This window comes from Gallus gallus, chromosome 15 (genome assembly GCF_016699485.2).
Source record: "Gallus gallus isolate bGalGal1 chromosome 15, bGalGal1.mat.broiler.GRCg7b, whole genome shotgun sequence".
Classification (NCBI taxonomy): Eukaryota; Metazoa; Chordata; class Aves; order Galliformes; family Phasianidae; genus Gallus; species Gallus gallus.
The window spans coordinates 364,199-379,890 of record NC_052546.1 but is presented as its reverse complement, the minus strand read 5'-3'; the positions used below and the strand labels follow the sequence as shown (position 1 = coordinate 379,890).

At 41.1% G+C, this 15,692-nt stretch overlaps 1 protein-coding gene across 1 annotated transcript; it reads right to left on the bottom strand.

Moving 5' to 3' along the window:
• Positions 1-278: 278 nt before the first annotated feature.
• UBE2L3 (ubiquitin conjugating enzyme E2 L3) lies at positions 279-15,355 on the bottom strand. Its single transcript, NM_001006180.1, has 4 exons — positions 15,317-15,355; positions 8,262-8,357; positions 4,478-4,664; positions 279-1,016 (listed from the first exon to the last, which is right to left on the bottom strand). Exons 1-4 carry the CDS (start codon positions 15,341-15,343, stop codon positions 862-864), a joined length of 465 nt encoding a protein of 154 aa, NP_001006180.1. The 5' UTR covers positions 15,344-15,355; the 3' UTR covers positions 279-861.
• Positions 15,356-15,692: the final 337 nt, after the last annotated feature.

Genomic DNA, 15,692 nt, shown 5'->3' with positions numbered 1-15,692 from the left:
TATCTCTTGGTCCTCAGTTTCTGAAACTTCTAAACTGGTCACACTGTTGTTCTGTGCACATTATCCAAGCTAACTTACGCTAACTTCTATTAAGAATAAAAGTGAAAGGAGTTTGGAATCACATTTTACTACTTGTTTGCTGTATATATTTTTCCAGCATTTTCCAAAAGCAGGACATAAGCCATATTCTAATTCAATAACGCACACAAGAAATTGGATTTCCCCATTTAATAAACATTTTGTGGTAACATCAGCCAGATTTACATAAGACCTGGACATTCTTTCTGATTGTAGTTGGGTTTTTTATTCCATTACAAACTGAAGTTAAGGGGAACTTGCAGCAAGTCCCACAGAGCACAGTGCAATGCTTAAGGAGAAGAGTAAACAAAACTGCCAAACACTCAATCATTTTCTGCCAGAAGTGGGATATTTTTTCTAAGACATCAGTTTGAGGAGGGGCAAAAATTCAATGCTGAATTAAATGAACTCAGGATAGTGGTAACTGCAAGGAAAAGAAAGAAATGACAGCCACAACCTTTTCAATTTAAGGGCAGAATATAAGTCTAAGATATTTTTGATAAATTCTGACAAAAAAAGAAAACAGCATACTTTAAAGTATATTGAAGCAGTGATTTTTAAACAAGGAAAGCAGAACTAGAACATCTTAAGTTTTTAATTCTTCCTTTACAGGTTACCTAGCCCACTTTTGATTAAGAAAACTGTAGAAAGTTAGTAACAGCCACAAGTTAACACCAAAAGGTGGCACTTGTCAATTTTCCATAGAGTCCTGCTTTACGGGATGTCTCAAATGCACTGCTCCGATCTTCTATCATACGTTGCTGACATCAGCTGTGTCAGATTTTAGTCCACTGGTCGCTTTTCACCATATTTCTTTGTAAACTCTTCAGCATTCTTACAGAATTTTTTACGGTCCTTAGAGTATTCTTCAGCTAGGTCAGCCCGCAGGGGATGCTCAGGCTGTGGATCATTCACCAGTGCTATGAGGGACTGGATTACTGTCAAAAGAAGTAAGAACGCTGTCAGAGACTAAGATTGTTAATTTAAAGAGGAAAAAGAAAATCAAAATGAAGCAAAATTCCCCAATAAGAAAGTAACTTAAACTGTGTTTAAACGTCTCCCAATAAATCTCGTGTCTTTTCAAGAGCAGAGTAAGATACCACGTCAGAAAGCTATAGTAATATGAACTACACATTGGCAACAACAGCAAATACATCAGGAAATCACATTTGTAAACAAAACCACCTACCTCTGAGTAAAGACCAAAATGCACAACAAAGTATTTTCCCAAGCACAGAGCATCCTGCCCTTCTTATGGCTGAGCAAGGAGTTTCACAGACAGCTTCACCTATAACGCATCGAGTGAAGAGGGTCCCAGAATTTCTATCACTAAACATTTTTCCCTAATATCTCTCACAATAAATTAAGCAATTCAGTTGTAATTGGGTCTGCTTTTAGAAACCATTTTTTTCAGCATTATTTTTCTGCGACTCTTACTTCCCCTATAAATAGGGAACAACTCCTGACATTACTTTGAACTACCGAATGTTTTCTAGTAGAGATATACTAAGCAAACAAGTGGGTAGCATCCCACTGTTCACAGCTGTATGGTAACTGCTGAGTCATGGCCTGAAGCACTGATTGAGCACCTTGGGAAAAGGACCCAGTCAGCCCTGGGAGCACAGGTGAAGGCAATTCAGCTGTGGGACAGGAAAGGGCGGAGCCTGGCTGCACCTCTCTTAGACCTCATCTAAGGGCCAACTGCCACTGGGGAAGGGTCTCTGGTTGGAGATCCCTCCTTTGTGGAGTCTCCCCTGCAAGCTGAGATCTTCAGAGATAGGTGAGCACTTTTCCTTTGAAATACCATCCTATCTGCACTGGTCCCTATGCTGTTACACTCCTGTGTCTCCTTTCCATCACATTGATCTTTCTGTAACAACAGCCATTTAATCAGCATTCCCACACCACTTTCAACAGAAGTCATTCTCACAAGTGTACTTAGCATTTACATAGCGAGCTTTGTATGCCACCATGAAACTTCCTGCTTCGTTTTCCTTGCATACATTCTCATGACCAGTAATGACAGATTGGTTACAATCATAATGAGTTCTCAAATCCATCCACTGAAGTATATGCACAACTCAGCAAGTCTGCAGACAGCGAACACACCAAAGATGCATTTCCCTGAACAGCAACGTTAATAGTTTTCTACTCAAGGTATGTATGGACTCTCCAGAGTAATACAAAACTGCACCCTAAGGTTTTTCAAAACAAGAAGTACCAAAACTGTTAATTGGTGCCATTACTACAGCCAGTGGCCTCCTGAACTCACACAAAACTCTGACAGCCACAAAAGAGCACAAGTAGTCAGGGTTTGTTTTCACTCTGCCACTTCCCAGTTTAACTGGATTCTCCCTGGTTTTGCAGTATAAGCGCTTACAATGCTTATCACCGTGGAAGATGCTAGAATACCATGGGGGCTTCTTGCAGAGCAGTCTTCTCGCTCTTTTCTACCTTTACCTGAAAGGAAGGGGGGGAAAATACACCTCTCAAAGTCCCCCCAAAGAAAGACTATCACTGTATTACTAAGTAGGAATGTTTCTTATTATAACCTTTAAACTGTAATAAACTAATACTGCATCTAACAATGACTTTTCACTCAGTAAACCCTGATAAAACATTGTAGCAATACAGTAACTTTCCCTAAAGCTATTTAACACAAGTTGGGAAAAAAAGATTGTTGTAACAGCAGTTCCCTCAATACCCACAGTATTTTTACAACTGTGCTACCATAGCTCATTTTAATATCAAGCACAATTAATAAAAACTTCAACTGTAAGATACACTTGTATTATATGAAACAAGTTAATTATTTATGATAAGCCTAATATCTCCACCTTCCGACATGAGTGACCAAAACCAATTGTCTTCATACCGTACTAATAACAGTGTTATTTCCTTGTGAAAGGGACTGAAGTTTATTTTTCAGTGCAGAAGAGTTATACAGAAAAAGGAATACGTGTTTAAGGGCTGTACTTACACTGCTGCAGGTTCACAGAAAGATGGATTAACAAAACAAACACTGACACTAAAACCCATGAAGAGGAAAAGACTGCAAAACAGCAGAATGAGAGACTTGCACTATCTTAATATCTGAGATCTCTTCCAGATTATAATTTTACAGTTGTTTTTATTCTCTCAGAAATAAAAACCAAGGATTTTGCTACTTTTCCAGGAAACACTGACTATTGCCTCAATAGTTCCAACTGATGCCGATTCACATTTCAAGCTAGGTAGACACCAGGTCATTTCTTAATATTATCAGCCTTCTCCATTTAAGACAACTGCTATGTCATTACAAGAAACCTTCTACATATTGCTTCAATTTCTCCAATGGATCTTTGTATAACATGGGATAAATCCGAAACAAATCATAAGGTCTTTGCAGACCTATTTAACAGATTCTTCTTGCTGCTGTCCCTGCTTTCTCCCTCAACATTCAATTGTCTGATCTTTTTGAAAACAATTAAGGGAATGTTCCTGTGTTGTCTTTAGGGTGATATGATGCAAACTGCAAGTGCAGAGAAGTTTGCAGAACAGAAATCTTAACTACAGTGTTGTTCATTCACTATCAAGAACACAGTTCAGATGAGAACCAAGTCTGGAAGATCGAAGAACTTAGTCCTGCAGATCACGACATTGGTGTCACTGAGGTCTTTGCACTAGGTTGAACTGCTCATTTGCATTTAAATCATTATTAAAACACACAGTTTTTGCAAGGGTGCTTGCTCTTTACATACAGTAATAAACATCTGATATCAAGTTTATCATTTCCTACCAGAAAACATGAAAATTTCACCCTAAGTAGTAGAAGCAACGAGAGACAATACTTACTCTTACCATGCTCTCAGTCTGGCAGAGAACCTGATGAGACTTCTTCCTTAAAATACTTAAATTCTTATTCAAAAGACACTCCACACAGTAAGCCTCACAGCATTGATCTTTTAATAGCTAAGAGTTAATTTGTGTTATAATTTTTATAATTTTGTTTTTTCTTTAAGCAAACAAGCCAAACTACCTCCAGGTTATATAGTTACATTTAAAAAGAAACATAAAGTAACACCAACATAAGTGTTTTTTTTTTTTTTCCCTTTTCATTTTGGAATTAAGTATACCAAGTACACAACCTTAATGATCTCTTCAGTCATTATGAGTTTTGTGGTTTCCTGGAGGAGGAAATGCCACAAGTCAGTGTCATTACCTTATGTTCTAATAACAAAATGACATTCCAAAAGAGTTGCATGCTTTACTTACAACATGTATTCATGAGGCAAACCTTAGGAAAACAGATGAACCAGAAAAGCAGTGACAAATTGACAAGCTAAAATACTGTTTCCTTCAAACACACAATACACAGTCTCTTAATACCCTTTTTTTTCCCCTCCACAAGGAGCCCTACCTTGGTCAGTTTTGGTTGCTGGCTTCCAGTTTTCAGCACTAATTACTGGCAGACAAACCTGCCCCTTTTCATCGATGTTAGGATGATAGATCTTTGTTTTAAATGTAATCTTAGGAGGTTTGAATGGATATTCTGCTGGAAAGTTGATTTCGATTCTGAAGGCTCCTTTGTCATATGGAGGATTGTCCTGCAACAACATGACATATAACACATGAACTTTAAGTAGAAGCATGCTTCAGACTTCAGTCTATTAAATCACCTCTTTTAAAGGCACTTTTCCCCAAAAAGATTCCTACATCTATGAACATCAAAACCAATGCAGTAATGAAGAGGCAATATAACCTTCATCACCTTTCTATTTCACCATGGAAAAGGCAGACTACTGCTGTTCTGAAGCTGGCTGACATTTCTGCTAGTAGGAAAGCAGCCAATCCCATTTATTCCACGCTCAGAAGTCTAGCAAGTATTTTTATTCCCACATTAATTAGTATTTTGAAATACACTGTAAACCCTTTCTGATACACAAACAGGAAACCTCACAAGGATGTTGGTTTCTCTAAACCTGCTCATTTTGTCTCTCACAACATAGTGGTTCAAACAGCAAAGCAGTTTGATTTGTCAGATTCCCATAAACATTCTGAGAACCTTTTTGTGCTGACTATATAAAAATCCGCTGAGCATTAATCTGTACTAAAGATAGATATCCACTGCATCTGCTGATGAGAACATTCTGAATTCATATGCAGTTTTAGCACCCACTGCTATCAGATCATTTTTGATGGAGTACAATGAGAGAACTGTGAAGCAGGCAAAGATCTTTCGACCACTGCTACTATTTCAAATGCTATCTGCAGAAGAAAGGCAGGAAAAAAAAGCTACTGCTACGTAGAATGTCATCTTCATCATCTTTAAACAAGCAACAACAACCAGGACACAAAGCCTTCCCAAATACTTGAAGAATTAGTGTTTCCAGTTTGTGTTAATCATTCTGCGTTATCTATCAGACCATTTCCTTCATTCAATTCCACTCCAGAGGTTAAAAAAGTTTCACAAATAGTTAGGATTGGGAAGCACTCTATTAAGATGTTATTCTACACAACATTCAATTTTGTTTTTATCTGTATAGTGAAGTCTGATTGTGCACTTCTTAGAAATAACATATGATTTTTTGAGTCAATGGAAGAAATAACTCAAGTATCTTAAGACTGCTTTTTAGCTAAGCAATCCTAAAAGCTTTTCAAGTTTAACAAATAACTTTCTGGCTGTAGTGGCAATTTACATTAACACCCTCTCCTCACTTTGTTCTTACCTCCATCACCTGCTAAAACTTGTAAGGATGTTCACTGAAATGCTACAGGATCAGACCTGGCTTAAGAACATCCATTTTCTCCTTGACTCTCTTTCAGTCAGAACAGTTTTTCCACCATAACTCACCAATAAATTTTAACCAAAAATGTATGTAAAACAGTTGCTCATCTTTTCAAGAGACAAAACACAGAATATTCAAGAAATTCATTTCCAATAATTTGTTACATTTATTCTTATACTGACGAGGTAGACAAGGAGTTTGAATTATAAATGCTGAAACACAGATAGCTAACACTTGACTTGCATTCACCTGGCATATTTTTACTCTGCACAAGTTTGTCAGAAGTGTTTGCTGTGGACAAAGTGAAATAAAATTCAGTGTAAACCAGCAGCACCTTTTACAACAGCCAGGAGCCTCATACTGGTGTTCAAAAAAAAAAAAACAGTGCTTTCTCAACATATGGAACTTCTGCTACACCTTATTCTACAATTTAGAACAAGAAAACATGTTGACAAACCATCTTCAACAGGATTTTCAACTGAACAAGCACTAAAAACAAAATAGAATGCATGAAGGTTTTGCATGAACACTGTCAAAATACTAACCTTCATATCTTTAATATTTTAATAAAGCAAACCAAAATACTGCCTAGTTACAGAGTTTAATAATCAGTACCTCGTTAGCCTACTAATGACACAGTACTTGTATCTCAAACCCTCAACAAGAACAAAAGTGGGAACAGCATGTAAAACTTCAAAAGAAAAACTTGGGAAAAAATCTAGAAGCCGCCTCTAAAACTAAGAACAGCACACCTCACCTGCATCCGGTTTACATTTGATATTTTCAAGCCATCCATCCCAGAAATAGCTAAAAAAACAAATTATGCTTCAGAGGAAGCATTGCTTTATAGTATTTCCTCAAAACAGTAATCTAAACTACTCTTCAAACAGCTATGACACATGACTATTAATTGTTCTAATAAGCAGATTTCATAACAAAATACCCTCTTAGCCTTAAATCCTTACTGGTGTACTTATTTCCCTTGCAATAAATTGACGTTGTGCCCCACATATTTCTAACTCTAGCAGCAGCAAACAAACATTTTGGTGTCTTGCTTTATTAGCCATGTTTACCATCCATACACCACTTCAAAGTATTACCAAAATACTATCCTGGCACATGTGAACCATGTGTATTGGAGTGGCTTGCAAAGCACTGATTCTCAGTTATGTCAAATTTTAGCACTGAATCCTGCTTGCTTTATTAGGAAGAGTAGACTCAACCACTCAAGGGAATTGCTCACAGAAAGTGATTAAATTAAATCTGTTCAACAGCACTTGAAGTTCAAAGGCCTCACGAAGATATTAGCAGAGATGACACAACCCAAGTTTGTGAATGGCCTTCAGCTGCAAAAGCAAAGGCAGTGCCAAAATAATACTTCAGTTCCTTTTGAAATAATTTACATTGGTCAGGAGACCTTGTGGGTAGCACCCAAGGAAAAGCAAAAGCAAAGACCCAGACTTAAAAGTTGCTGATGTAATAAGTGAACATAAGCCATAGCAGTGGAAAGTAAAGGGAGGTGAAAATCCATGCAACCAAGGAATTTAACATACTAGATTCCTGCTATCCCCTTCGTAACAAGTCCCTCTCTATTTGACTAATACAGTAGTTATCTACTTCTATTATGCTCTTAAGCAGCAGCATTAGTGTTTTTGGAAGCAATTAATGCCTAAGGACTTTCTTTTAAAGAGCTCACTTGTAAAAATCCAAACCTTTTCCCTGCAGACTTTTTCCAACACTTATTTTTTTCCCTAGAAATGAATACAGTCATTTACAAATAAAGTACCCCAAACCAACCAAAATCACAAGAAAACAACATACACCAAAATCTACTGAGGAGTAAATAAAGTATTTCATAACTCAGGCATTCTCGTGCAATTATATAAATTTTGTACTTTCAGCATGAGATAAACTGCAGAACTCACCTGCTTCCCCTTTCCAGGACCTTTCCCAAGCAACCCAGTGCCATCACTGGGTCTGCAGCCTTTCCAGAGGCAGCCATTTGCTGGCTCAGACCCACAGTTGGATAGCATTCAGCCAGGTATTCATCTGAGTTGTCTAGAGCCCCATTCAATTATGCATAGATTTTTCTTCACGCTACTTACAGCAAGCACCTACTAACATTATCAGGCACTAATAAAACCACACAAGACATTCACATGACGTGAGACAGAAAGATTACAATATTTGCCTAAGACTATATGAGAAGTCTAAAGAGGGCCAAGAATTAAATCCATAACCACCCTTCACTGCCCAGAAAATAACAACTCTGAAAGTCAGCTTTCCTAAAATGAAATCTTGTCAATGTACAAGAACTATCTAATGGTCTCTAACAGCAATGCTAAACTGAATTCATAGTACAGATGATCATCACTCTTTTAAAGCTCATTAAAATAAGAAGTATTCCATACTCACAGGAACAATAAGCCCTTGCCAGGTCAATAAATTAGCTTCATCAACCTGGATATTACGGAAGTTTTTCATTCCACATTTGCGGATTTCTTCAAGCTCCTGGAAAACAAGCAGAGTAAGTCAGTTAAGACTGACACGAGGCACAATGCTCAGCTCTGTTTTTGCAAAATGCTCAGAGGTCAGCATGAGTTCCTCTAACACTAAAGAAGCCTGAGGCTTCAATGGCAGCAACCCACAGAAAACAAAACGTTTTCCCTCTGAGAAGTAAAATTGAGACAAGTTGTTTGAAAGGGTTATTTTTGATGTCACAAATATACAATACTTTGTTAATAAGATCATTATATATATGAAATGGAGTAGCAATATTTTAAAAATGTGTATTTAAGTTTTTACAGTTCAAATGCAAACCAATGTCTTTGATACCGTGCTTTGATAACTGAAGCACAAAGATAAAGTGCATCATAGGACTCACCTAAATGAAAACCAGTGATTTGGAAGAATTATTTTGTAATAGTTTTAAAAACTTAAGAAGTCACTGAACAGACCAATTTTCTCAGCTGAAAACCAATAAATTCTTGCAATATCAACTTAAATGATGCAAACCCTAATGAATATCTATGCAATACTCATCTAACCTATATCAATAACTTAAGCTGTTACAGTTCTACCTTCGTTTCATACCTCAGAGCTTACAGCATTTATTAATATACCCCTCTCTATAGCTGTAACAAGAAAGAATACAAACAAGGTATCTTTCTGTACTTGTCAACCACCAGTAAAATCATATTCTATTGGTCAGTGATGCAGGTATCACCAAAGCAAGTATTTATGCTATTTTTATATTTAGAGTGACTGTAAGCCCTACTACAGCAGCTGCTTCCCTGAGTATTTATTTTATCAGGAAGCCATAAGACCAAAAAAAGAAAACCTCAAGGCTCCACCTTTTTCCACAATAACAACAGTCCTTCACAAATTTTATCTGCATGTGACAACGCGCAAAACTTTCCCTGTGGTCTCAAGTCTGAAGCACACAGCTGTATGCTCACACACACTGGAGAAAAGCATTGCTGAGGTGCATGCTGCCAGCACACAGATCTCCACTGGAGACAGCCACATTTGCAAACCTGGGTGGGATATTATGATTAAATACCAACGAGCAGCACAGGAACCACAATGCACACAGAGCATTAGAGGGCGCTGAGTGCTGAAGGTACGGAGCACCTGCCTGGGAAGCACTGGAGCAGCTCAGGCCCCTCCTGCAGCTGTCCTAGGGAAGCGCTCTGCACACGGAACTGCCACATCCAAAAAGCCAACTGTCCCACATGGGATAAATCCCATTCCACACCAGATATATCATGCCAGCCACCAGGAACAAATCAGGCTAAATTTACCGCTGTGTGTTTAAGCACGAATAAACATGCAACACAAATACCTCGCCTCTAAAACAGGAAAAGAAAAATACTTAAAACATTGATCTTGGGTTTATTGACTGAAAAATTACTATTAAGCTAATAAAAAGACAGAATGGCTTTGCATTAATGGAAAATGAAATATCTATTTCGTAAGTAAATTCAGGTTAAAAAATGAATTATTACTTAAGAAATGCAATCAACCAGGGCACAGATCATTATGAAATCGTAAAAAGGATTGCACAAAAGGAAAAAATCCAAGCAAATACACAAATTGTTCCCTACTTTTTTTTTTGTCAAGTCCATCATAGGGGAGAGGGAATTAAACAGCCTGGGAGACACTACAGGGAAGAGCCAGAAGAAACTGTTCATCTTCTCTTTTAAAACAACACGTGGAGCAATCCTGGGATTCACTCTCATAATCAGAGAAGCAGTAAATGACTGCAGCATGTCAGGCCAGACTCTATGCCTCCATCCCTGCTGCCTTGAGCCCTGCAGGAGTAACTATAACCAAAAAGGAAACAGGAGGATAAAGCAGGCAGTCACCTGGAGATATGATTCACCTGAATAACTTGCTTAAGACAGGTGCCAATTTATCCTAGCAGTGACTTGTCTTATCCTAGAAGCATATTTACAATGTAATACTCTTATTTCTAATTCATATTTCTATGGTTTTTATGTCTAATTCATCAGGAGTGATAGGAGATTAAGGATTCAGTTTAAAAAGGGGTGGGAGAGGGGTTTTTTTTTCCTGACAAACAAAACTCACAATAAAGACTTAAACTGCCTCAGAACTACAGAAGCAGACAAGTCAAGGACATAGGCACAGTTTGAGTAGTTCATTTACTTATTCTATGTCACTAAACAGCACAGAGTAGAAGTTCATGCTTCAGTGACGTGAGCTAAGGGTCAAAAATTACTTTATGGGGTATAAGAATACAGTCTGGATATTTATTTTAAAATAAATCCTAATAGTCTAGGCAGGCAGTGAATAGAATAATTCCTCTTCTGTCCTCCACCCCTTTGTCAAGCAACGTAATTAAAGGCACACAGAAGCAGCATAACTAAAGGTCAGAACATTGCAGTAAGAGTTGAAGTCATCTTTAACTTCCCACTGTTATCAGCACTGCACACGACCTCGCTGCTTTGCTCCCACCATTTATTACAGAGGAGGTGTTTGCTCGTTTCTCAGCACTCCCTCAGGACATGATGCTGTAGTTTGGGTACCTTCAGAGAAAGCTTTCTGCCCAGCACATGGGAAGGAGAAAGCATTATTCCAGGGGTAACATCCAATCTTGGGGAAGAACACTGGCAGCAGGCCCAGATGCACACACTACTCTTCTCATATATAATCAATACATAACATTTCAGGTTTTTTGCTTCGAACAGCACAAATGATTATATGCTACTGAAAAAAAAAATCAAATGACTGACACAGAAAATGAAGCGACATCACCTTAAGATCGCAGAACACCTTGGGTTGGAAGAGACCCTAAAGATCATGGAGTAAAATGTACCTTTAGAAGAAAGCTGGAATACCAGATTCACACCTAGATCCATAGATTATAATAATTTTTAAAACTCCTAGCTACTCAAAATTCACTGAAGGCTAAAAAAACAACCAAGTCACTGGTGTTCAGCACAATCCTGGAACTGTTTTGCTTACTTATCTTTGAATTTTGGGGACTTGCCTAAAAAGAAACAAACTAGATAGGAAAATGCAGTGAAGACTGAAACAGTTAAGTTCACTGACTTCAGGAAGTTCTGCTTTAAGCTGCATATACTAATAAATTCATAAATGAAAACAAAGGTCTACTAAAGTGACTGCACACTTTGCTGACCTAGCATTTACAATTTGTTTATCCATTCATACATTATCTAGAAGATGTGTGACAGAGTTAAACAGGCTCCAAGTCACTGATAAGGAGCTTCAACTTGACTCTCTGAATCTTGCATACTGCAGAGTAACGTTAAAAACAAAGAAACAAAACAAACAAAACCAAAAGAGAAAACAAACCAGATTCCAGCTCATTTAGGAGCTATTATAGAGTTTGTGAAACCAATATGCTGCAACACTGCAGCTCCATATGCTCCATGCTTTTTTATTTATCAAGTAATTCTACTTTTCGGCAAAATCTGGTTTTTATTCAGAAACATTCTCTTAAAGTTTTGATTATAGATCTTTTTTCAATTTTCATTTTCAAAGAAGGAATCAGTACTCTCACTTCTGCACAATCATGTATTGCTTGAGGCCTTCCATCTCTTGTTACTGAGAACTGGTGCTCAGACACACAGAGTTGTTTTCAACACCTGCCTTGGGGACAGCTTTGCTCTCCATGAGGTTGCAGCACTCCACAGGCCACCTGCAGCAGGGCAGCCCTGGGTTTTGTCATAGAGTTCAATGGTGGCATAAATGTCTGACTAGGCGATCAAAGAGGCAGAGGAAAAACAGGGAGATTTAAGGAATCATTACCTACTCTTTAAATCTATTTTTAAATTCTTAATGTTATAAATACTTGTAACACCTAAAAGCCAGGAAGCAAAAGCACAGACCTCATCTAGATCATACTGCAGATGAGCACAGGAGGAAGTAGCTGCAGACCCAGGACAGCTCAGTACCACCAGAGAGCGAATGCTGTCAAGTGTCTGAGTACCACACACTGCTCTGACAGCAAGTGGGTACTGTGACTACTCAGCACCAAGACAGCCTCCCCCCTTGCAGCTATGCACTGTCTCTCCACAGATCGTTCAACTCCTGAAAACAGCTTGTTTCATATTAGTGAGTAGAAACCGCAAGAAGCCCTTCAGTGAAATCTCTCACATCTCTTGCAGATGTACTCCCTGTCCTGTGCGTTTGGGGAAAAATTGCTTTTCACGAGAAAGGGTCACGAAGCAAAGCAGCTCGCCAAAGGTGAAGAATGAGCTGCTTTCTTACAGTGAATTACTTTGTATGTGCACAGTTCTCAGTCCCATCCTGCAAGGGATAACCTGTAACAACACACCCTTGGTGCAGACTGCCTTATTCCCACCCCTCATATTCAACAAGCAATGGAGATCTGACAGCTGTGGCTCTTTGAAGAGGTGTGATGATGGCTCAGAGATCAAAACTCCACCTCAAATGCTGCTGGAGCATGATTTATTAGCTAAGAATGTCACATTTTTACTAACCCGGGTATGCTCCCAGAAAGACTTAAACAGAAGAGAAAACAGACCAGACCATTGCATAAAGGTCTAAGAGAGGCCATAAATTAGGGCCTTGGCCTAAGATAGGCCATTTGCACACACAGTGTGCAATAACAAGACAATCTTATTCACGTTACAACCTGACTTGATGTTAAAATTGAACTGTACAACAGCAAAATTTTAGTAAATTCATGAGGATGTTTACAAACTGAAGAGTCCACAATCTGAAAAGGAAACCCACTTCCACCTGCAAGGTGGCAACTACAGTAACATTCCCATTGCCTGTGGGCAGGCTGCATGTTACAATGAATCAACTTCACCCAGTCTCTGTGGCATCGTGACTCATGAGTGACTATGATATGTGACACGTATTCAGGAAAAATTACAGCACTTCAAAATGTTGGCAAGACCTTACGGAAATGAAAATGCCTTTATTTTATGTGACCTATGAAAGATTCATTCGCAGCTACCAAAGACAAACTTGATGTTTAGCCCAAAGAAAAGAACTGATAATGTTTATCCTATCTTAATTATTATTAGTTTGGTTGGGATTTTTTGTTTTGGATATTGAGTGACACATGGAATTGCCCATCATCCTATGGCCCTAAGAAAGGAACACCACAGACTCTTTCATAGTGCAGAATTTTGACAGTGAAAGACTTGAGATCACGAGCTGATCAGTGAATTTCCACTTTAGAACTTAAATAACAGTAACAGGTTGGTGTATGTGAGCTGTAAGAGCCCCAGTCCATTCCTACCCTGATGAATGGCCAACTTAGAGCAAGATGGGCTGATTCGATGCCAGGAACGGAACAAAGGAAGCTAGCTGCTTGTTGAACAGCCTGTACAAGTTATGTGATAGAGCATCTCGCAGCTGTTGGAGTTGCATAAAAAAAAACATGACATGCACAGTCCATAAACAGAAGGCAATAAAAATGAAAGTAAAAACGTAAGAGGGAAGTTATCAACGTCTCCTTCCCTCCTACACCGCTCCCTCTGAAAAGAAACTGCCACTGTTTTTCACTGCCCTCACAGCATGAGGGCTGAGAAGAACAAGGGCTCTGTAAATTTAAGGACAAACTTCCTTGTCTCTCACATTTAAATGTTCTGTAATCAATACTTTGACAATGAATTAGATATTTTTCCTCTAAGAAAAGAGTATTGATACATTTTTGAACAACAGACCAGGCATTAAAGCTGTCCTGTGAGAAGCTACACATTTCCTATCCAAAACAAAGAACCTCATTCGAATACGAAGCAGCAGACGTACTGATGACTCTCAAACTACAACAACAACAAAAAAATAACAGCTATCAGAAATGAAATAAAAGCCAAATGCCGTCTCCTCTGGAGCCTCAGGGAGAACTAAGGCCTTACCCCTGCTGATCCAATACCTACCTGAATGACTCCACACATAATATTATTTACTATTTAATTTTTGATGCCTACACAGCACAATTAAAATGACAAAAAGAGTCTTGTGAAAGCAATGCCGAGCTATGGGTTTCCTCAAAAGCAGCTGTTCACATTCACGTGGACGTGATCAGTCATAGAAATGTAACCTCAAACAACCTATAGAGCCCTGCAAAACCCCAACCCTACCGGGGGCTTACATCCTTAAGGGCACCTCCAAATCTGCTATTAAAGGAGACGGTTACCAGCATCGCTATGAACCAGTTTTCACCCCAAACGGTATTTTAAAATAAATACATTCACTTTGTGGAAACCCACGCTCGAGGCTGTCTGCACATAAGAATTTCCCCCCACAACTCAGCACATCGCAGTGAAGACAAAACTATCACCGTGCCTGGAGCGAGCGAGGCAACTTCTGAACCCGGGTCCATGCTTCACCTCGATAAGCCCCTGACTCACGCAGGCACGACGTCCCCCCACCAAACAACGGCGCCGAAGCGCCCCCCTCCACCCCCACGGCGGGGCCAGCAGAACCCCCCGGCTGCGGGGCGGCGACCGAGGGACGGAGAGGGCTCGGGGCGCTCCCGTGCCCCTCTGCCCGTCCGAGCGCGGCCCGCGGGGAGGGCCCGGCCCTCACACCGCCCCGAGGATGGGCCGGGCGCGGGGAGTCCCGGCCGCGCTGTTTCCTTCCCCCTCGGCCCTTCCTCTTTGCTTAGTCACCGCGGGAGCCCCCCGAGGGAGGGGGCCGGCCCGCTCCGCACGGCCTCGCGGCGCTCTCCGAACTCCTCCCGGGCCGCCCCAGGCGGCGAACGGCGGCCGCGGGGCGCTGCCCGAGCGCGACGCGGGGCCCGGGAGGCGGCGCGGCCCCTCACGGTCGCGGCCTAAGCGCCGACCGCTCCCGCCCGGCCGCCCCGGGCCGGGGACGGGAAGGGGCCGCTCGAGCGGTCCGCGGCTGGGGGAGGCGAACAGCCCGGTCCCGTAGGAGCGCTAAGGGCGAGGGGGAGGCGGGGGCCGCCCACCCCGCGGCCCTTCCCGACGCGGCGCCGCTGTTACCTTCATCAGCCTCCTGCTGGCCGCCATCTTGGCTCTGCTGCTGCCGCCCCACAATGCATGGCGGCGGCGGGCAGGGCTCTCGGCCCCGTGCTTCCTGCGGCGGCGGCGGGAGGGCGGGGCGCGGCGGCACCGCCCCCGGCAGCGCGGGCACGGCCTGGGCACGGCCGGCGGAGCTTCGCCCATTGTCCGGGCGCGCGCGGAGCTGTCAGTTTTTGAAGTGCGCCCTGGAAAAGAGAGAGCGGGGAGCTGCCGGCTGTGGGGCGGCCCCGGCTGTGCCCTCAGCCCCAGCCCGCGGATTGCCGGGGCTGCCGAGCTCCTCGCTGGGCTCTGGTCCCCGCGCGGTAGGCCGGGTGCCTCACACAGCTGCCCTGGGGCT

Bases quoted from the DNA above. Each gene is read 5' to 3' on its own strand.
- UBE2L3 (NM_001006180.1), bottom strand. From the start codon at position 15,343: ATGGCGGCCAGCAGGAGGCTGATGAAG. The intron at 8,358-15,316 runs GTAACAGCGGCG...CTTGTTTTCCAG, and splicing joins CCAGCAGGAGGCTGATGAAG to GAGCTTGAAGAAATCCGCAA. The intron at 4,665-8,261 runs GTGAGTATGGAA...ATGTTGTTGCAG, and splicing joins GGCAAGGGCTTATTGTTCCT to GACAATCCTCCATATGACAA.